This window comes from Meriones unguiculatus, chromosome 8, assembly GCF_030254825.1.
Source record: "Meriones unguiculatus strain TT.TT164.6M chromosome 8, Bangor_MerUng_6.1, whole genome shotgun sequence".
In the NCBI taxonomy this organism is placed as follows: domain Eukaryota; kingdom Metazoa; phylum Chordata; class Mammalia; order Rodentia; family Muridae; genus Meriones; species Meriones unguiculatus.
The window spans coordinates 101730319-101746438 of NC_083356.1; the positions used below are offsets into that span (position 1 = coordinate 101730319).

The 16120-nt window shown below is 36.9% G+C and overlaps 1 protein-coding gene across 11 annotated transcripts in view; it reads left to right on the top strand.

Moving 5' to 3' along the window:
- Positions 1-16120, top strand: part of Slc4a10 (solute carrier family 4 member 10) — a 287257-nt gene that overhangs the window by 108417 nt on the left and 162720 nt on the right. For all 11 annotated transcript variants that reach the window (XR_009593862.1, XR_009593863.1, XM_060390263.1 and 8 more), the window contains exon 2: positions 5743-5824. Coding sequence is in view for 9 of the 11 variants with exons in the window: in XM_060390263.1 (XP_060246246.1) it covers positions 5743-5824 (82 nt within the window). In the remaining 2 variants the exon portion in view is untranslated. The remainder of the gene's footprint in view (positions 1-5742; positions 5825-16120) is intronic.

A 16120-nucleotide genomic window follows, 5' to 3' on the forward strand; every position in this document is an offset into this window, starting at 1 on the left:
GATTACAATAGAAGAAATATGTTTCGTAAGAGGTAGATTATTCTCATATTATCATGAGTTGATACAGACTACATAAATAGAAATCTGAATTTAGAAGTATAATTTCAAACTAATACGCTAATAAAGTGAATAATATTCATTTATTTTAGTGGACCATAATGTATTTAGTGAAATGAAAAACTAAAAGTTAAAAGTGAATTGTACCTTGATTCCAGTTAGGATAGTGCTTAACAAATTTGGCAAACTCTGAACTGACAGTTACACACACATACACACATAGATGTCTTAGTAATGTATTATAAAATATGAAAACAGTCACTGAAAAGATAGAGTTGGAAACCTTGAAATTTACTACAAATGATATTGCTTTAAAATTTTATTTTATTTACTTGAGAAATTAATGTTATGGCATATCAAAATAATGCATATTCATAGAGATTTTATTAATATTAACAAACAATTGACTTTTGTGCTGGACACATAAAGGGTTAAATTGAGGTGAGGAGAAGGTGGTACGGGAGAGGGTGAATGCAGCGAAGATGATAACACTAACAACCTTTTGAACTATACGACTGTAGAAGCCCAGTCCCCGAAATAAGTGATTTCTTTGAGAGTTGTCCAGCGAGGTCCCACAGAGCTACAAACGTTACAGGCTCTTGTCAAGGATGTGAGTTACCCTCCAGATCTTAGTGGTAAGAAGTGTTTCCTAAAGATAGAAGTGAGTCATGGGACAGTGAGAAATTAAGCCGGTACTCCCCTGGAAACTTTAATTCTACAGACTAGCTTTATAGCGCTGGTGCTGTGAACACTACTGTAAGAGAAAAGCAATCATTAATCTTACCTAGCTGTGAACCCTGCAAGTTACAATAATGATTGGCCTGGCAAGATATGCTCACTGGTGTGATAGGATCACGAACACAGGGGTAACCAACCACTTTCTGTTTTGCAAGGTGAAAACCAGACCTGACACATCACTGGGCCAAAAACCTGTTGTTACGTAGGTCATAGGCCATAAGGGAGGACCGACTACTATTATTTTGCTAAGTGGATTAAAAATAGTGTTAAAATGTATAAAAATAGTATTAAAAATGACTTGCCTAGCATTATACCCATTGATTAATAAATCTTCTTCCAAGAAGCTAGTGTTTGTGGTAGATACTGGTTACATCAGAGACCCACTAATATGCAAGGTGCAGAGAATAAGAAATGACAGAATCCTTAGCCCTCGGTGGGACATTTATATCACATCTCCTCTTCGCAATGCTTAGGGATTATTGCAGAAGAGAAGACAGAAAGACTGTAACAGCCAGAAGCAGTGAGTAGATAACTACAGGACAGCAGTGTCTTCAAGAGCAGGGCATTTATACAAATGAACTCATAGTGATGGTAAAGGCATTCCACAGTGTGCATGACACTTGTCTGTGCAAGTTCAATCCAGACAAAATCCCAACCTGGGAAGTGGAGGTAGGTAGGAAGTCATACGCCTAGTTTAGGTTCTATTGGCAAGTGGTAGGTTCTTGGAGAGGCCAACTCAAGGATCTCAAAGTTGAGGGAGGTTTGGCTCTGGCAGGAATTGTAGGAGGCTACTATAATCAAAACATATGCAATTTTCAAAAAATAAATATATGAATATATATTATAAATATTATATGTGCCCACATAGACATTATATAATTATGTTCTCTTCATATACACTGCTAAAGTTGATCCATAGATGGGTAAATAATCATAGAAGTCAGGGTGCATTGGTGTGTATGATGTTCAGAAATAGTGTAGGATGTTCAGAAATATATAAAGACTCAATATAAAATTAAAAATTTATCTTAATACATTTGTGACTAACTTCAAAGTCTAGCCATAGGCCCTTCCACATTCCCTGCATCACAATTTATGTTTACTTTTGGGGGTTAACAAGAAAAAAGGAACAATGCATAAAATATTGTTAATAATATTGACCATTTGAACCATCACCAAAGTAGATGAGTTTAAATACATGGATTAATGGCAATTTGCATCTTGGATATTTTCAGCCAAAAAGCTTATTCATTTGATGTCTTCATTGCATAACCAGTGAGCACATAAGAGAGTTGTATATGTAAAATCCTCAAGATGAAACACACCAAATCAAACTCATTTTCAGGATAGCTTCTGGTTAATTTTTATGTTGTAATATAATTTATTTGAATGGCTGAGGGTATATATTTAGATTGAAATACACATATAACCCTGTATTTTAAAGTCAAGTATATTTATGAAACATAGAAACTGAATCATTAGCATAGGTGAGGCCATAGTTTGGTCCCCTGCCCAATTTGTCATTTCTATTTGACAGATACAAGACAATTAAGTGGGGTAGTGCTTTTTGTTCTTTGAGTGTGGATATCTGACTTAGTTTTTTGCCTAAAAGCATGTGAAAGAGCAGAAATGTTTTTAAGTGTAATGTATATTTGAATATATCTTTTACACATAATAAAGTAATTTGGAAATATATCATTAATAATCAATTCTAAATTTATTAAATTTTATCGCATTCTGGAAAATTATATAAATTATATAAATAAGTATTTTTCTATCTTTTATGTTCAAGCAATTTAAATATTTTAATAAAGGATATGCCAATAGACTATGGCATATCCATATTTTCATTTCTCTCTAATTTTTTCTTATTCATAGTGCATATTTTTCCTGATCTTTCCTGGGACATGTCAGAAAGACATTTGACTTCAGGGTAAAAACATGTTCTTCTACTGGAGTTTTTATACCAGTGAGGCACACAAAAGTTGATCTTGTTAGGCGAAATACATCTATAATCTTTTATTTTTAAGGGCAAGTATGTTTGTAAGAAATGGATTCCACACTGTCAAGATTATTCGTTGCAATTACAAAATATTTACATATGTAAATAATTCAGTTCTTCTTATGGACAGGAAACCTTTACTTGATACAAAGTGGAGTAAGTGTTGAACACACTTTCCTTCATTTTATGTACCAGACAGTGCTTTCTCCTGACTGTCTTAGTGCTACTCTGCATTTCATCTTTACAGTTCATCACACAATACCCACAACCTCTACCAATCTGAAAACATTACTAAGGAATTAGTAAACAAGTCAGAAAAGTTAACTGGAGCTATGCGATGTTGCTATAATCTCTTTTTACAGGTTTTTAACTGCCTTTAATACTTTATCAAAGGGAAATATGTATGTCTGATGTTTTTATCTTAGGACCCTTTGCCTTAGCCATCTCAAATTAGAGTTCATAGAAGTAGTTATCAGTCTGATGATCTTTGTAATATCAATGTACATGACAATACCATTCTCAAAGTAGATTTAAACCTTTTTGCTCTTCAACTTAAAAAAAAACCATAAAACATAAAATGGTGAGTGTTAATGAATTTCTATGCACTATCTGATGGACTCACATTGGATGCTGTATCTGTGGCTCATTTCTTACGTGCTACACACTGTGTTAAGTTGGAGATGACACAGCCTGTCACTCAACCCAAGGAGCTTCTTCACTAGGCAGTCCCTTCTTTCTCTTGATCTTCCCTCTAGATTTCGGAAAGATGGAGTCTTTGAGGATTCCAGTTAGACACTTGGTTTCCTTAGCCTGGAACATCTTCATTCATAAACATCAAATAAGAATTTAGTAGACTGTCCACTTGCTTCCCTTCTAGAACTCCCTGATCAGCTACCTGTGAATCAGACCATATCACTGCTTCGATTTTGTTGTCCTCATGCTAAACACAACCATCTTGTATTTGGTAATTAAGTTCTGTCACGTGTGTCCAATTATTCTCATTGCCTTTTTAAGGTGTCTAGCTCAGGGGTACAACATGTTATTGGACTTAGTCAAAGATTGCTTTTTTTCAGTGATAAAAAGTCACAAGTATTTGATGTTTCAGAGTTGTTGGGTGGATAGAAGGAAAAAAATCATTTTCTTTGGTTTTTAACTTTTTAAAAATAGTCATGTACTGGAATTGACTTAGAAACAGATCTCAGAAGCCTCATTCTTTTTTTTTTGTAGATGAGCTGTTTTATTTTTTATTATTTTTATTTTTATTATTAGTTACACTTTATTAACTCTGTATCCCAGCTATATCCCGCTCCCTCATTCCCTCCCAATCCTACCCTCCCTCCCTCATCTCCTCATTGCCCCTTTCCAAGTCCGCTGCTTGGGGAGGACTTCCTTCCCTTTCATCTGACCCTGTTTTATCAGGTATCTTCAGGACTGGCTACAAAGTCCTCCTCTGTGGCCTAGTAGGACTGCTCCTCACTTGGGGGGGTGGGGAAGTCAAAGAGCCTGCCATTGAGTTCCTGTCAGAAATAGTCCCTGTTCCCCTTACTATGGGAAACCAATTGGTTACTGAGCTACCACGGGCTACATCTGAGCAGAGGTTCTAGGTTATATCCATACATGGTCCTTGGTGGAGTGTCAGTCTCAGAAAAGACCCCTGTTCCCAGATATATTTGGTCCTTGTGGAGCTCCTATTGTTTCCACGTCATACTAACTCCCCCTTCTTTCATATGGTTCCCTGCACTCTGCTGAAGGTTTGGTTATGAGTCTTAGTATCTGCTTTGATACACTGCTAGGTAGAGTCTTTCAGAGGCCCTCTGCGGTGAAGCCTCATTCTTCTGGGTGTTTTTCCTGTTGTGTTCAGAGTTCATTTTTTGCATGTATTTTTTTAATTAAACTTTATTTTTATATTAATTACAGTTTATTCACTCTGTACCCCAGCTATAGCCCCCTCCCTCTTTCTTTTCCAAACCCACCCTCTCTCCCTCATCTCTGCCCATTCCCCTCTCCAAGTCCACTGATAGGGGAGGTCCTCCTTTCTTCCATCTGAGCCTAGCTTATCAGGTCTCATCAGGCCTGGCTGCTTTGTCCTTCTCTATGGCCTGGCCAGGCTGCTCCCCCCATACACAGGGGGCTGGTCAAAGAGCCAGCCACTGAGTTCATGTCAGAGAAAGTCCATGTTCCCCTTACAAGGGAACCCACTTGAGCAGATAAAAGTTAGAAATAATTTCACTTTATTTAGTATTTACCGTTCTTTTTCATCCTGTGTGGTCAAATTTATTACATTTAAACATGTCACTCATTATTTTGCTGAATATCAAGTTATTTAGTATGTTTTGGGCTTGTGTACAATGTTCGCATCCCTATTTTGTGTCCTACCATTCTAAATTAGAAAAAAAAAACATATATATAGAAACTAAATGAAGCTATAATGCACATAACTTATAATCTTGTTCAATAAGATTGCCTCACACTGAAGCAAAGTAATTAGAGTTTTCATTTATCTAATAATTGCCTACTAATTACTTTCAAAGGCTTAGATCAATTTTTAATGGAAGTGGAATTATGTCATCCTGCCATAACATTTGTGGTGTCAATACTAATGATTTTTTGTATTTCCTAGTATAGTTAAAAATATGATCTTGTTAATAAGAGTTCTTTATCAGAGATAAAATGACTGTTAACTAAATTCCCAGGATTTGTTTTCTGCTTTCCTCTCACCAACAAATGATGCCAACAGGAATGTCCGAGTATTGTCAATTTTAAATCAAATAATTTACTACCGTGAATATATGATCAAATTTACTTTAGCTTTTCTTTTAAACCAACAGTTGATAATCTACCAGACTAAATATCTAAATAGTAAATCATATTAAGGCTTACTTTTTTGAAATTAAGAGAATATGTATACATATATTTATTTAATTTTATTTTTCTTCACTCTATAGAGAAATGATGAAGAAGCAGTTGTGGATAGAGGTGGAACACGTTCTATTCTCAAAACACATTTTGAGAAAGAAGATTTAGAAGGTGAGACATTATTTTGGTGGGATAGTTGATAACTTTCCATGGGCATTTCAAAGAGACATGCAAATCTTTAAATTGTGGAGAACTGAAAATGTGGATATAAAAATAACTATGTTGGACTGGCGTGTTGGAGATATGATTGTTCTGGTGCAGTCTAGAATTCTAACAGACAGACCTGTAAATAGTGAGAAGCATTTGTTCATGCACGGATGCTTTTTAAATCCAGTCAATATTCTAGAGAAAATCTGTGACAGATTTTCAATAATGCCTGCTCCAATGAACTATAATTAATTAGAGACTAATTAAGAAAAAATAGAGATATATCATACATGTCATGCTAGCACAAAAAGAGCCTGTTATCAGAGTAGGTAGGCTGTTACAGGAAGCAAATTAAGGGCAGTTGGTCTTCTATTCAACTATCAGAATGAGAAAGAAACTCCATTGCTATGTGTTTTCTTCAATAAGGAGGATTGCTAATCCAGCGGGCAAGACAGTCATTCTAGTTTAATTGTACACACGCTCAGCAGACTGTGGTAGGCACTAATGCCAGAGCTGTCCCTTCATTAGCTTAGGGCCTTTAATTAACTTTGGCATCTTAATTCTCTCAATTGTTAGCACATTGAAAGCAATGTATATGTCTTAAGCATTTTTAGAAAATCAAGATACTTAGAAATAGAGTAATATACTATCAGTGACTATTAGACCACAATTTAATATTCATGATGAATTTATGTCTTTAAGCAGACTTTTTTCATATCTTAGATAGAGGATATACAATGTTTTTTGTTTGAATGAGAGGTAAAACCTAGATGGTCTTAGGTATAGGTAATCAGAACTGATTATCTATTGAGTGGAGAAACAGAATGTTTTTCAATTTAAGCATTGCAATATAAGCTTTTAAATTGCAATTAGTTTAAAGATTTTGAGTCTCATTTTTAGTTGCAATAATTCCATAGCAAGATAGTTGATAAAATATTTGGAAACATCTTTTATGGACACAGACAGTGTTGATAATATTCATTGTCTGTGTCAGGTATTTTACAGGTATGGTACACAAAAAATAATATACAGGTCCAAGAAGGTCACACTTATTACATGAACTTAGTGATTTGCTCTGCCTCTCATATTTATTGTGTAAATTATAGATAAAAGCCTTGAAAATTAAAGTTTTAATGTTTCATAGAATATAATTTTTCTTGGGTTGGACACCAATATATCGCAGTTTTTTCCTTAGAATTATTCTTTTATTCAACTTTAACCATGTAAAGACCATGTTTATAGATACTGTTAGTCTTAAAAATAAGGCTTATCTTCCACAACTCATGTTGTTGGGGCATAATTAGAATAATCAGTTTGATTCTAAGTATAGCCAGAATGAGGCATAGGAAAAGTTACAGAGATGAAAAATGGGCTTTCTAATTTAAAAGGAAATAAGATAAATTTTTAATTCCTAAGGAAGAATAAATTGCTAATAAACAGTGACTTGACTATAGGAGAAGTAATGAAGCAGTTCTACTTCCATGAGGGAAATTATTTTAGAATCCCTGAGGCAAAAGACAGAGAACTCTGAGCTGAGGACTGTTAAAAAACATTCTGAACGGTTGAATGATTATTACTATTTAATATTGATTTCTATTTTGGTAAAGCAACTGTTACTCCCTAACCAACTATAAACCCATGTAACCACACACAGAGACTATAATTTATTGCAGTAGCTTAGAGAACAATGCTACATAATAATTACTTAATCTTAAACCTCCAAGCTAGTATATCTTCCTCCCATTTAGATTTCCACATTATACTTGCTTTCTAATTATAGCCAAGGTCTGGTTTATTTCTCCTCATGGATCCACGCTGCACTTCCTCTCCTTTCTCCTTCCATCACTGGACCAGGATGTCCCACCCTATTCTCTGTATTGTTTAGTTGGCTTTTATTGGCAATACAGAGAAGAAATGGTGGTATGTTTTCACAAACTTGAGATATAAGCTTGATATAAGGAGATGCTTAGAATAAACATCACAATGCAATGCCAGAATTGAGACCAAGTAGTGGGATAGAGAAATCAGCATTTGAATGAACAAGGGTAAATTGCATACACGCAACAAGAACATTATGTCAACACTGCACTGAAGATCTCACGCATCTGTCTTTGTGTGTTCTTGTGTTATACGACCCACTGAAAAGAAGCAAGAATCAAATTCTACCAACAGAAGACTCCCTGAACATCCTGTGTTGATGTCTAGGGAAACTGCATCTCCCGAAGTAGCCTTTAAAATAACTAAAGTGAGAAAGCTAACGTGTATGATGATAGGCTATTTTATCTTTCCCGCTGAAAAAAAAAATTATCTACTATCCCAAGGTTGAAACAAAATGAAACCACGAGTACAGATTCTTGAATTGTTCTTCGCTCATCTCTCTGTTAATATGGGCAAGAGTAGTTGAGTTTACAAAATTAGGAAAGAAGGAGCTTGCATCAGCAGGACATTGGATCTCTAATTTTTCTGTATTTCCTGTAAAATACTCTAATAGTGAGGTAAAGGTTAGAGAGGGAGGTACAGACATCCATTCCAAGCGAATGTGACATCAGAGCCCAGTTGGAACTTTTCATTATTAGTGTTTTATATATATATATATATATATATATATATATATATATATATTTATATATACATATACACATATAAATAAAACCTGCTGAATCCATTAACATTGCTCCTATGTATATGTTGGGGCTAACCACTTGCTATTAGATTATAAATTAGGGGGCTCATTCCTGGAGAAGTGGATTCTCCTTCTTTCAGCGGTCATTGACTTCGTGTAGCTCTTCATTTAGGGGCAAGAACCATGGTGATCATTGGCATATTAACTGGTTGTATTATTCGTCAGGTCTTGATTAGGCTACACATTATTATGATTTCATGGGTACAGATTTACTGTTTTATACTGAAGGCACAGTCCCTTGTGCTGACAGTCTTTCTCCCCCCTCTTCTCTGGGGTTCCCTCAGACTTAAGAATAGCCAGCCACCAGACAGGCTGAGAATCCCAATAAGCCACCGTGCTCCCATTCCCCTCCTGCTTCCTTATGATCCTTCCGGCAGCTTGCCTCAAACAGCCCTCTCAGCCCATCTTCCTTACTTTGGGACTTCCTGACCAGTTAGTTTATTTTTTATTTCATTTTTAATTTTTTATGTTATTTTTTTCTTTTGGTTTTTCAAGACAGGGTTTTTCTAACCATAAAATTGGCTGTCCTGGGCTCACTTTGTACACCATGCTGGCACTGAAGTCACAGAGATCGTCCTGCCTCTGCCTCCCTGAGTGCGTGTGCCACGGCACCCAGCTGATCAGTTAGATTTTAAGAAATTGAATCTATTCAGTCAGAAGCAAACTGACAAAATTTCATACTTATGAAATAATCATTATGAATTCAGGAATGAGGCATTTGATTTTATACGTAATTTCATAAGTAGGTACCGAGTCATGGCATTAGTATTATGGGTTGAAATTTTGCATGTGATGGTTAAATCTGTCTCTCTACCTTTGGCTTGATGCATTTTACAGTAATGCTAAATAAAATTGGTCTTTTGTTTCAGGAAGCCCATTGATCACACTTGACAAGTTATGCCTATCTCCCCCCAAAATGCACCAAGAAACCCAACTCAGAAAGAAGGTAGCATAGAAATATGTTCACTATCATGAAAAAGCCATCTTGTAGTTCAATACTGGCAGTGATAAGCCACACAGAGATAAATGAAAATTATCACCTATTAATTCACAAGTAATTACAGCAAAATATTGAATATAGATATAGTATTATCTATATTATCTATTATATTTAGGTATAGTACATTATTGAAAAATAATGCAATTATTATAGCTACATTATTACATATATTTTCTGTGCCAAATATTATCAGGGAGTAGAGAATGATTAGTGTGAGATTTCTAGTTGGCAGAACACATTTGGCTTGTTCTTCACTGATGTTTGTGAATAAGCACTTTCATTCCAGGACTGGTTCTCAACCTTCCCAATGCGTATGACCTTTTAACCGTAGGTTCTCGTGTTGTGGTGACCCTAACCGTAAAATTGTTTTTGTTGCTACTTCATAACTCTAATTTTGCTACTGTTATAAATCATAATGTAAATATCTGATATGTGACCCCCAAAGGAGTCACACAGGTTCAGAACTAATGTCCTAGAAGTTACTGACTAGAGTTAAGTCATTTATGATAAAAATTAGTCATAGAAGCAAAGACGACATTACATTATATATTTTAAAAATGTTATTTCAATTTTAAAATAGAAACAAATCATATTTACATTGACTATTATTTTTCCTATCTCCAGAACAGAGCAAATAGACAAGCACCTGTGCTATTAAAAGGTCTATAATTTACACACATGTTTACGAGATCTGGAGGTATTTGGAATTAGGTTCTATAAGAGTGATATACAAGATGAAGTGGTTTAGGAGGAAGGAGAATACCAGTAATGAGGGAGGCAGCACTGAAGTTATGGAGATGGGAACCATTCCCTTTGTGTAATGAAAATAATATGACTTTAAGGAGCATACTTAGTGACATAGATAACACAAAATACATATTTGAAATGGGAGAGATTTGGAACTGATATTGGAGACAAACACTTTATAAATACAAACTTCTATCAAGCAAAAAATTTTCTATTTGAAAATTGTTGCTGCCTAGAATTTATGTGTATCTTAGCTACTGGAACTGCTAGCATAATTTAGCGCTCTGAGAGCAGCTAGTAGAAATGGCAGGTGTTTAAAAATATCTTTGAAATCTCAGGTACAATATATTTAGTCAAAAATAGTCACCTTCTCAAAAACAACAGCTTGGAGTAAAATATTAGTTACTTTATTCATGTCTATTATACATTCTGATGGGTGACAACAATTGTATCAATTTTTACCTTCCAAATCTTTTCTGTTTGTTTCACACGTTTTGTACTGTTTTTTTTTAATCTCCTCTATTATCTAAAGCCAAGAGTATACAATTTAGAAGTTGTACATGCTTATTTTTGTATATTATGTTGTCACTAAATTCCCTGAATTGTTGTTAGTGACATCTTTTCCTTCCCCCTTTTCCATTCCCACTGATTTTCTCCACTTGGTCATCTCCTCTGTGTACTGCCAATTGTGTATCTCCATCCCAGGCAGACTCTTGGCCACCACCAGCCTGTTCTTCCTAGGCATTTCTGTGTTTCCCATGGCAATTCCTAATGAAGGGTATCTAATCTCTATAGTTAGAAAACCTCACGGTTATCATCAGAGCAAGCTTCAATACATTTGAGGTTCACTGATTTTTTTTTTTTTTTTTGCTTTTGGTTTCCGTGTCAATTTGGGATTTAGTACAATCTAAAGTGTGAAAAAACAAAGGGAAAATGTATTAATAGTTTAAAATTTGTTCTAATTACCTTCTAATACATACATAGGACACCCAGTTAAATTTGAATTTTACATAACTACTATATATTATAATAATAAATAATAATATTATATATGTCTGTGTGATGTTTTCATTTATTATTTCATATTTGTTAAATCTGTAGCTCTTTGCTAGTGGATATTAGTATGACCCATGACTATGTCCCTTTAAAAACTGAGGCATAGGCTAGTGAGAGAAATTTAGTGTGTAAAAGTGCTGCCAAGACTAATGACTTGAGTTGGAGCCACAGGACCCAATAGGTAGAAGGAGAGAAACAGTTCCCACAAGCTGTCCTTTGATCTCCATAGGGAAATTGTAACACATACGTGCACATGCACACACACAGGCACATAACACATAAATAATTACATTCATCAATGTAATTAGAGAAATGAGTCAATTTATCTCCTTCCTTGTCAGTAGGTTTGCCGTCTACTGGTTCACATCTGAGTACCATGTAGTCATTATTTTCAGTGGAGAGTTGCTGACTGTTACCTAGAGAAGCAGCCTGCCCTGTGGTGTCCTGAATTCAGTGGATGATCAGTGCAGTCCAAAAGCTGCAGCAAAGAAGGACAAAAGTTGATCCTTCATTTCTAGAACTTGGAAACTCTGATATTCTACCCCTGCTTCAGGGTTTACCCACGAAGCAGGCCTACTCTTGTAAGTGGTATATGATTTGACTTCCTTCCGTATTAAGTTGTGTTTCTTAATTTTCTCACAGATGTTGTTGCTGACAGTCGCCCTATCAAACTCTTCGAAAGCAAATATCTGTCTAAGATTTTTCCCCCCTGGGGAGCCCATTGAACATTCCGTGGAACCCAAATAGTTTTTTTGTTTGTTCATTTTTGTTTTTATTTTACACCCCAACCTCAGTTTCTTTTCCCTTCTCTCTTCCAAGCCCCACCCTCACATCTCTTCTCCTCCCCTGCACCATCCACTCCTCCATTTCTCTTCAGAAAAAGGCCAGCCTCAGTGGGCACCAGCCAGTCATGGTTTATCAAGCTGCAGTCAGACTAGGAACCTCCTTTTCTATTAAGGCTAGACAAGGCAAAACGTTAGGGGGAAAGGGTCTTAAAGGCTAACAGCATAGTCAGAGACAAATCTTGCTCCTACTATTATGAGCCCCACAAGAACACCAAGTTTCACAATTGTAACGTGTGCCAAGGGCCTAGTAAGTCTCATGCAGGCTTCCTGGTTGGCGGATCAGTCTCTGTGAGCCTCTATGGGCCCAGGTCAGTTGATTCAGTGGGTTTTCTTGTGGTGTCCTTGACCTCTCTGGCTTCTACAATCCCTTTTTTTTTTTTTTTCTTGTCCACAGGATTCCCTAAGCTCCATCTAATGTTTAGCTGTGGGTCTCTGCATCTGTTTCTGTCAGTTGCTGGGTTAAATCTTTCTGATGACAATTTGGCTAGAATCCAGTCTATGAGTATAGTAGAATAGCATTAGGAATCATTTCATTGACTTTTTTCCCCATGCATGTTTGGTTCTATCTTGTTTTTCTGGGCTATCCAGCCTCTGGCTCCTAGCCCTCAAGGCAGTATCAGGAGTGGGGAGTCTCTCATGGCATGGTTCTCAAGATGGGCCAGTCATTTGTTGGCCACGCCCACACCTTTTGTGCCACCTTTACCACAGCACATCTTGTAGGCAGGACAAATTGCAGGTCGAAGATTTTGTGGCTGGGTTGGTGTCTCAGTCCCCCCACTGGAAGTCTTGCCTGGTTACAGGAGATGGCCAGTTCAGGCTCTGTATCCTCCATTGCTAGGAGTCTAGCTTAGGGTCACCCTCAGCGATTTCTGGGACTCTGCTTTCTAGCTCATCCCAGAGATGCCCCTCTGATTCCAGTTGTCTCTCCAAGTACTCTCTTTCTCCATCCTCCCCACAGCTGATGTTCCCTCTTGTTCCCATTCTCACCCCCAACCAGTCCCCTCTCTTCATCCACCTTAGATGTCTATTCTATTTTCCCATCGCAGTGAGATTCACTTATCATCACCCCCCCCACCCCCCGCACCTTGAGCCCTCCTTGTTACTTTAGCTGGGTCTGTAGATTGTAGCACGGTTATCTTTCACTTTACAGCTAATATCCACTTAGGAGTGGATACATACCATGTTTGTCTTTTTGGGTCTGGAACCCAAGTATTTTTAAAACATAAAGTTGGCAGGCCCTTCGTTTTGTATTTTTAGCTTATGTGGTTAAGACCTATTATAGTGCAACAGGCATTGGCCTGGCACTTATCTCACATGCTCCATATCCAAACTTCAGGGTAGCCTGGCCTGTATATTCTGTGACCCTGATCAGCCTGGTGAGTCCATCTGCATGACTCTGCTCTGTGTGCACCTTCCCCAATCCCCAAACATAGACCAGGTCATACATCCAGTGCCCCCGCCAAATGAGCAGAACCCTAGTACACCCTCCACTTTCAGGCATGGCCAGGTTTTACTTCTTGTGTGCCATCTGAGTCTCCAGTGGTCACCTGATCTTACCCCATCCATGTCATAGCCAACCTCCTGACCCAACCTGGGCCACAAATCCTGTGCTCTAACCCAGTCTGGGGAGACTGGCTGACCCTTTTGTCATTGTACTCTCCCCAATACCCATGCCTACACTGGGTTTCACAGCCAAAAACCCATCCCAGACAGTTGAGCCCTTCCTGTACCTTGTCCAACCTTCAGACTTGAGCTAGGCAGCACATAATCTATGCCAACCATGCCTGCTGTGACTATATCAGAAATACAACCAAGTCAACAGGCCTCCTCACAAAAACGCAAAGGATATGAAAGCTAAAGCCAGTATACCCCTACCCCAATTCACCAGGCTTATAGTATTATTGTGCCGTAAGAATTATCTAGATGAATATCAGGGCATAGGAATTCAAAGAACAATCAAAAACTTTATCTAAGAATTCAAGAAGTTTGGAGGAGATACAAGGAAACAGATTAAGGAACTTAAAGAGAATGAACTTAAAGAAAACAATTGCCTGAGTGATGCTCAAGAAGGCATAAGCATGAAGCTGAGAGAAACAATGAAGGCAGTACAGGAAATAGAACCTAAATTCAACAAAGCAATGAAATACCGAAGAGAACTCAACTTTAAATGAAAATGGAATTGAAAGACTCAATAACCCAATTTACATACTCAATGGAAGTACATACAAGTACAATGGAACCAGGAGATAGACTATCAGGACTCAGTGATAAAGCAGAGGAATTAGATCACACAACCAATGAAAATGAAAGATTTTACAAACACAGGAAAGGAAAATGCAGGAGCTATGGGATACTCCTGTGAAAATGCCATATCTTCAAATTATAGGCAGAGGCGGAGAAGAATCTCTGGTAATTTCCATAGACTAGGTCTTCAAGAAGACTGTAGAAGAGGACTTCTTTCTCACACTAAGAAAAGACACATCCATATATACACAAGAATAACACTAAAGAGCAAATGGACAAGAGCAGAAAAGAAATTTCCCACAGCATATCAGAGTTAGGATACAATATATATATAAAAAAACAATAAAAGAGGATTGAAAGCAACAAGAGAAAAAACGCACAAGTCGAAAGGGAACTCTCACTGAAGCAGGTGATTCTCTTTTTTTTTTAATTTAAAACATTTTATTATTATTTTTTTTATAGCGAACAAAACTTTATTAAAGATTTAGAAGTGCAGGAAGTTGTCTCCTGTACCAATGAGTTCCAGGCTCTTCCCCACTTTTTCTTCTTTTTTTAAATTTTATTATTATTTTTTTTATCAGTTACATTTTATTAACTCTGTATCCCAGCCATGTCCCGATCCCTCATTCCCTCTCAGTCCCTCCCTTCCTCCCTCATCTCCACCGTGCCCCTTTCCAAGTCCACTGATACTCAATGAAAACTGTAAGACAGAACACTTCAAGTTCTAGAGTGCTATGACTGCCAACTCTGACTGCTGTTTCAACAAACTCCAGTTTATTTCACATGCTGAATGAGAGATTTTAATTGGACAATTTCTATAGCATTTCCCAGCTCTAAATTCTATGATCTCTAAATGAAGTTCTAAGCCCATAATATACTTTAGAATAAGAATTTCATATTACCTAGGAATTTTATATCACTTTGGTTTAATGTTTGGGTGTGTTGAAGCTTTTTAGGCTTTGCATGTATTGCTAGTAGAAATTTGAATAAAGGACTTCTGCACTCTGCCCAAGGATTGGCTGTGGTTCTCAGCATTTGCTTCTATACCCTGCTGGGTAGAGTCTTTCAGAGGCCTTCTGTGGTAGGTTTTTACTCTGTTCCCTGTCTTCTCCCTCATCCAATGTCTATCCTGTTTGCCCTTCTGAATGAGGATTAAGCCTCTTCTCTAGGGTCCTACTTGTTGTTTGGCTTCTTTAGGATTATAAATTTTAGTATGTTTATCCTGTATTATATGGCTAAAATCCACTTAAAAGTGAGTCTCTCTCTCTCTCTCTCTCTCTCTCTCTCTCTCTCTCTCTCTCTCACACACACACACACACACACAACCAAACACAAATACACATCTAATCTGTTCTTGAGAAGGGAATATTGCCAGGCTCTTTCTGCAGCCACATATTTGTTCTTTATGGGGATTCGTAGTAGGAGTTATTAGCCATTCTTCCTAACTTAGTTTCATGTGAAAAACCACTTGCTTCAAAAATAATTTACAGACTTTAAATCTAAAAGCACAGGATTTTGGTTCTGCTTGCTTTCTCACTCAAGGGTACTTTAGATGCTATATAAAACAAAAGAATTAAAAATAGGTTAGCTCCATCAGATGTTAGTGCATATCCCAAAGTAATTGCAAAGACAAGTAAAGTAAAAAGGGTCCCTGAAGTGGGTAAAGAAGACTAGAGAAGGGAACA